A 7,088-nucleotide genomic window follows, 5' to 3' on the forward strand; every position below is an offset into this window, starting at 1 on the left:
TTGTATAAGTACCGTCCAAGGCCCTCTAGGGTCATTCACATGGAATCGCAAACAATCGCTAGCTTGGTTGGTTGGAGGAATCGTCGATTGAGTGCATGCCCCCAGGAGGTCAAGGGATCGACTCTCCTGGATTGCATATTATGCCAAAAAGGCACCACAGGGGTAGAGATGTTATGAGTTGGCTAAGGGGTTTAATAAATGGTGGGGTGGAGGTAGAGAAAGTAATAAGGGAACAAGGACAACAACTCATGTACTTGTACAAGGACATGATCCGGACTCTCAAGTAACATGCTTACCACTCACAAGGAAAAAATTTTACTGTTACACTTGTAGCACGAAGGTTAGCAGCCAAGGAAATGGAATAATTCACTTACCCTTTGGGTTCATAAATACTCTTCTAGGTTTTAGTATTTACTAAAATACCCTTTAAGATCTCAAGCAAAGAAAAAATTCAAAAAAAATTAAATTTGAAGAGAGAAATAGACACATAAATCTTAGTTTTTGTCTTATTTTGTTTTTTTTTTTTTTGGCTTCCAAACACAGCTTTAGGATTTTTACACCAATCTACTTATTTGAGTACACTTTTCCAAGTATTTTGGGACTTTTTTTATTTTTATTTTTGGGTGAATGAATTATTATTATGGGACGTTGGCTTGGTCATACATGGTACATGAAATCACCGCATGGAAGAAGAAAATGAAATTGGTTTTAGCATGAAAGAATGACAAACAGGGTGAGAGAGAGAGAGAGACACGGATGATGCTCAGTTAAGCTTATTACGGGCTCTTGTAATTAGCGAGGGAAGCATAGCCATGGGTGAAAGGGGAAGCAACTTCGACATGAGTGGTTTAGCAGTTTACGACAAATTATTTTGCCGGGTGGGTCTTGCTTTTCCTCCACCCATAGGGAACGGTTCTCCCACCATCGTAGGGTTCCAAAATATCCTTCCAATACCCATTTCCGTCCTCTCCAACCCCTTGGTGCATGGGGATCCTATTCACTGTGGGTGGAGAGAAACTCGGTCCTATATGTACATTCTTTCCTCTTTTATTAAAATCGTATCTAATACAAAAATGTCACCTAGGATTGATCTTTGCCCATCAAGTGGGATCTTTATCGCCCCCAGTACTATTGGGGGTGCTGTGCGCATCATGCGGCGTAGCACCGCCCATGTGTGCACGGTGGGGTCCACTGTGCACACATGGGCGGTGCTGCGCTGCACGATGCGCACAACACCCCCAATAGTACTGGGGGCAATAATTTTCCCATAAAGTGAGGTCATGAGTTCAACTCTCTTTGAGGACCAACTATCCAAAAAAAAAAAAAAAAATTCTTTACATATAGGAGTCTTAATTGGTCAGGCCCGATTGGTTTAGATCGGGCTTAATCACTCCCCATTAATGTAAAGTCTCGCTCTGTTTAAAGGTCTCATAGGCTAAAGCATGGACGTGTTTTTATTTGATTGATCAATCAATTATCGGTACATTATCAGACTTAAGATAATGAACCTATAATCGGACTTTAAACAAGTTAATTGACTAACCAGACTATAAATGGTCCTTAAACAGACCATAAACGACTATAATTGGACTGAATGGTTTTAAAAGAAAATAATAAGTAGCTGCGCCGTAGACGATCCAAATTGTAAAGTTTCTGCTAAGTTCACCTTCGAGTGAGAGAGAGATCTTTTATCCCCTTCACTTCCCAGTCCGGCCCAGTTCCTCAGTGCCTCTACTAAGGGGCACAATGACCACCCTACCCCTATCCGAACACTCTACCTATGTGGGATCCACTCATCCACCCTCCGTATTAGAAGCACAAGAGAACTGGGCCAGGGAAGTGGAGGGGATAAAAGATCTCTCTCTCACTCATCCAACCTCCAAATTCAGATCTCTTTAGAATGAAATTTTACATTTGAGCAAAGGACCTTTGAGTCAACTTATCCACAAAATTTGGGTCGCATTTGATCTGCCACATGACAGATATTTCGGCAGCCATAATAAACTCAAGGCCAATCTAGGAACTTTAACTTGTATATATGCTACATGCATGGTTTTTAGAAATTAAAAAACAAAAAAGGGAAAAATAACGATGCAGTCGTGTGAATAAGTGGATTTTGTGCCCAAACAGAAGATCATGCGAAATTGTTGTGTTACTGCTATGAAATAAAAAATCTCGTCCATATTGATGCCCCTGCGTGAGCTTTCATTGACCCCCCCACGTTGGTGCAGGAGCCAAACGACCAGACAACGATCTCTTGTGCGTTTGAAGCCATAAGTTGTACACATGCCTATCATCATCAGTTAATTTTTTTTTTCTACAAAAAAAAAAAAAAATCATTAAACTTAATGAGTATCTAAATGACACATGTATTCATGACAAGTTTCCCTATATTGCTTGCTCAGGAAACCTATCCCATACAATAAATTGGCGGGTTTTCTTTACTTTTATGAGAATCGCTATTAGATAGGTTAGCTCCTTTTTTTTTTTTTTTTTTTTAATGTAATTAGAATTAGAAATAGAGGTCATAATCATTAGGGAAATTATTGTAATTTGATACGAGGCTAATCCAAATCATGTACTATCTATCCACCAAGCAAAATTAATGCGACATCATTAACTCATGTGACATAATGAAAATGAGCCACTTTCATAAGCTTAACAAAGTTGGGCCGGTATTCAAATTAGTTTTTCCTATATTACAATTACACATGCTAAAATTGAATATGGTTGGTTTCAACGATCTAAGTTTTGAACTAATCAATTTCTTAAGCATTGGCATCAAAGTGATGAAATTAAAGTTTCTGTTAAGTCTCTCAGCAGTCAAAACTGTTTTCAGATTCATTTTCCAATCTAGAGAAAGTGCTAGCTTGGCATTGTGTCTACATACAAGAAATACTAAAGTATAAGCTAACATTTATCGAGGCATATTAGACTTGCAATATTAGGATTTTAATTTCAAATAATTTTTTTTTTAAAAAAAAGAACACTACCTGATCCCATGGCTTTTGTATCCAAATACAAGAGTGTGTGAAAATACCCTCCTACTTCTTATAAAATTAAAAATCATAATTATGTTAATACCCCTATGTGCACTCTCATTGGCTCTCACATGACCAGAATGGAAACTCTATTTGTGCAATTTTTTTTATTAAGTAATTTGCAATTAACACTTGCTACCGTGTAAAGTAGACACTAAAATTGATGCTACCTAACTTTTAAAAGGAAAAAAGTACAATACTTTGAAAAGCAAAGAGCACATGTTCTATCTCTTTGACATTCAATGAGAATACTCTTTTCTACCAAAAATAAATAAATAAATAAAATGAGAATACCCTTTATTTTATTTTATTTTTTTTTGAAAATGTAATACCCTTTACTTTGGTTTAAGTGGTTTGTTTTGGTTAATCAAGTTTTATTCTAACAAAAAAAATCATATTTTATTGAGGTTATATTCTGAACTATATCTCTATACCAGTTGGCGCTCTCAAAATTAGGAGGAAGAATCACCATGATGCTAGGGTACTATTTTCCTCTCATATGGAATTATTATTATTTTTTCTCTTTTACTCTAACCATGTAGGTCCTATGTGAATGATATATTTTTGTAAATAATAATGTGGATGATACTGTTCTCCATAGTACAGGTAGCATGAGGAAACCTCACTCAACCAATAAACGAATCTTGCATGAGAGAGATACGTAAAATCTATACAGTCTCATTTATATACACGTGTCGCATAGATATAGAAATTAAGTTTTGCTAGGAGGACTTTGTCAATTGCGAATAGGACAATTTGTCCTTTATCTAATCTTTGTTTATCTGAACATCATGTTTCGGTCTACGAGAGTGTAACTCGCTCTTCTGAATAAATTTCTTTTTAACCAAAAAAAAAAATTGATACATTTTAAGAAATCATTAAAAAAATTATTGCTGATTGCACCACCAAAATTTATTTTAAGAATTATAAATCCAAAGGAAGGAGTAGTGGGAGAATAATAAGTCATAATAAGTAATTCAAACTTACATTAATTCATAATTTCTCACTCTAGCTCAATCGCTCTAAATTGATAAGATAATTGAGGGGTTATAACAATAGAATGTGATCATTTGGTGAACTTAGCAGAAACGTTTTGGACAAAATCCTTGACCTCCCCCATAAACTTAGAAGCTTCTGGGAGTTTACGAAATAAATAGAAAGCATGAATTGCGTTTGGATACTCTAATAGCTTCACTTCTTTCTCAGATCTCTTTAGCCACTCGTAGAACTCTCTCTGCCTGTCCTGCAACGGATCGAAACCACCCATCACCACCATCGTCTCTGGATACTTCACTCCCCTTACATCCACCGCCCTCGGCCCCGTCACGTTCACTGCTTCATGGTCTCTGTTCTCTCCTTCCGGCAAAAACGCCTTCCACAGCCAATCCGTCCGTTTCAGCGTCACCAATATACCATTTGCCATCCGAATCTCCGACGCCGTCCTCTCTTCGCCGCCGAAGAATGGCTGTATCGAAATCTGTCCGATCACCCTCAGACGCCGGAACTCCACTCCTCCAGCTCTGCATGCTACATGATGCGCCAGGTTGGCTCCAGCACTGTCACCAGCCAGAAAGCATCGCGAGAGATCTGAATTTGGGGGAAAACCGTTGATTTTTGTTTCATCGAGGAATTTAAGAGTGTCGAAGCCATCGTCGTACTGTGACGGAAAGCGGTGTTCCGGCGATAGGCGATAGTTGACAGAGACTATAACGGCAGGAGTATTTCTAGCAATGCGACGACAGACACTGTCGTAGTACTTAAAATCAGGGCGGAGGAAAGCGAAACCTCCGCCATGGAAGAAAACGATAACGGGGAGGACGACATTGGAGGAGATTTTGGTGGGGATGAAGAGACGAAACCAGAGGTTTCTCGTAGGGTCTATGGTTATGTCTATGGTTTTGACACCTTTCCGGGGTTTGTTCCTTGCAGGGATTTTGAGGTTTACCAAGTTAACCAGACAACGGTTGATAGAACCATTACGACGCTGTACCAAATATAATCCAGGAGTCAAGCAAGAGATGAGAAACCTCACCTTCCATGGAAGCCCTGGAGATGCTATTGCCGTGTTTCTTGGCATTCTCTCTCTCTCTCTCTCTCTCTCTGGTTCGCTCGCTCTGTACGTGTTTGTATATAACATCTCTGTTTGTTTGGGATATATGTAGAGGAAGAAGATGACTTGAAATATTGGAACACTGAAGTCAATCAAAAAAAGAAAAAGAAAAGAAAAGTGATTTGATTCCACTCCCAAGTCTCACCTGCTCTTTTCCATATAATCCAATTAAGGAGAAGTAATTAGAATTTAGAAAAGGAAGATTTGATTTACAGAGACGATAGAATCGATGAGAAATCGTGAATCACGAAATCATCACGAAATCGCAAGACTACTTCATGTGGAAATTGCTTCCAAGGAGCCCATGTCTTCATTTTCCAAGCTAAATTTCATGAGAGGCAGTACTAATTAGCTCAACTAAACATGATCTGTTTCTATTTTTTCTCTGCTATATGGAATTAATGACTTGTACGAACCTATTAGAATGAAGGCAGATGGGAAAAGAAGGTCAAAAAGCCTACACCATCCTCCTTACCTGTCCACCCAACCCCATCTGTGCCGATTTCGGTTCAACTTGGCTGAAATCGGTCAGAATTTATTGAAAACAGAGTAGAATCGGCAAGAATCGACTAGAATTGGAGGGATCGGTTAGGATGGATTTCGATCCAACTCAGTCCATTCACCGATCTGATTCCCAAGTATTAAAACCGTGGATGAAAGGCATAAAAGGTAGCCTCATACATCTTCTATCTTCCCTGGGGATCTTTTTGGCTTCAATGATTCATTGCCTCTCTAAGGGGATTTTTGGGTTTCTTTTTATGGGTCATTTCCCTTCACCCAATGGTGAAAGAATACTCTCTATAACCACAATGGGTTAGGAATCGAAATCGAACTTTGGAATCATATAGTGTTTTTCCTTATACATCTCTTTCCTCCAACAACTCTGTGGATATAGAGAGAGGGGATAAAAAAAAAAAAAAAACAGATTTATGCATTATTGTGAGGAAAAAAAAAATTTCTGCATTTTTTGTATACCGTTGTATACACCATGCAACGATCTACCGAGCCTCACTTTGATACCATTTGTTAGGAATAAATGCACTTGGCACAAATGCCTAGATCCAATAAAGAGAATCAAAGAAATTTTATTCATCTAGAAAAACTTTCTATAGCATTCTCTACCTCACAAAGTGATATTCTCTGTTTATGTTTAGGTTTTTCTCATAGAGACAATATAAGACATGCATGCTAACAATTTTGTTTCTCTCATTTTTTTTTTGTTGGAAATAAAAGAAGAGTAAAAATCTATTTGTTAATACCATTTTATTTTTTTTGTTCCTCAAAATGAACCGGGACTAAAAAGTAGTTGAGAAATAGATAAAAAGAATCTCTAATTTGGAACTTCTCTATTCCAGAAATAAAACGAAGAAATAAGGGTGTTCAAACTATCTCCACGACTCTCATCTCCATGAGATTCCACCTCCACCAGTACCATCACCTCCACCACTGCCGCCACTGCCTCTAGCGCCTCCACCACCAGAGGTCCACAACCACCTCCTCTACTGCCACCAACACTATTACCTCCACCACAACCACCACCATTGCCACCATCACCACCGCCATCACTGCCACCATTATCACTAGCACTAAAACCACCACCAAATTTTTGGATATTCAATGGCATTTTTGAAAATTTATCAAAGTTATAGAAAAAGAAATTATTATGCATAACAAACACGTTTTTGTATCTTTTCTGGCCTAGAAATAGAATTTACTATGCGTTACCAAACACAGTTTTTGTCAAGAAATTTGGCCTAGTAATAAAAATACAAAAAGTTATTTCTGGAATAGAATCATGGCCAAGAAATAGAAGTGTTATCATGTAGGCATAGTCGCATAGAGAACTCAAAACCTCTAATCCCCACAATTACAATTCTACCCAATACATGTAATGGACTCAAAACTTGACCCAATTATAAATACATATCAAATAATAA

The 7,088-nt window shown here is 38.0% G+C and overlaps 1 protein-coding gene across 1 annotated transcript; it reads right to left on the bottom strand.

Annotated features, from left to right (window-relative positions):
* Positions 1 to 4,107: 4,107 nt before the first annotated feature.
* Positions 4,108 to 6,775, bottom strand: LOC122667455 (probable carboxylesterase 18). Its single transcript, XM_043863728.1, has 2 exons — positions 6,584 to 6,775; positions 4,108 to 5,025 (listed from the first exon to the last, which is right to left on the bottom strand). Exons 1-2 carry the CDS (start codon positions 6,773 to 6,775, stop codon positions 4,108 to 4,110), a joined length of 1,110 nt encoding a protein of 369 aa, XP_043719663.1.
* Positions 6,776 to 7,088: the final 313 nt, after the last annotated feature.

The sequence above is a fragment of the Telopea speciosissima genome, chromosome 7 (genome assembly GCF_018873765.1).
Source record: "Telopea speciosissima isolate NSW1024214 ecotype Mountain lineage chromosome 7, Tspe_v1, whole genome shotgun sequence".
NCBI lineage: Eukaryota > Viridiplantae > Streptophyta > Magnoliopsida > Proteales > Proteaceae > Telopea > Telopea speciosissima.

Coding starts and splice junctions, on each gene's coding strand:
- LOC122667455 (XM_043863728.1), bottom strand. CDS start 6,775: ATGCCATTGAATATCCAAAAATTTGGTGGTGGTTTTAGTGCTAGTGAT. Junction 5,026..6,583: donor CGGCAGTGGTGGAGGTGATG/GTACTGGTGGAG, acceptor TATTTGGTACAG/CGTCGTAATGGTTCTATCAA.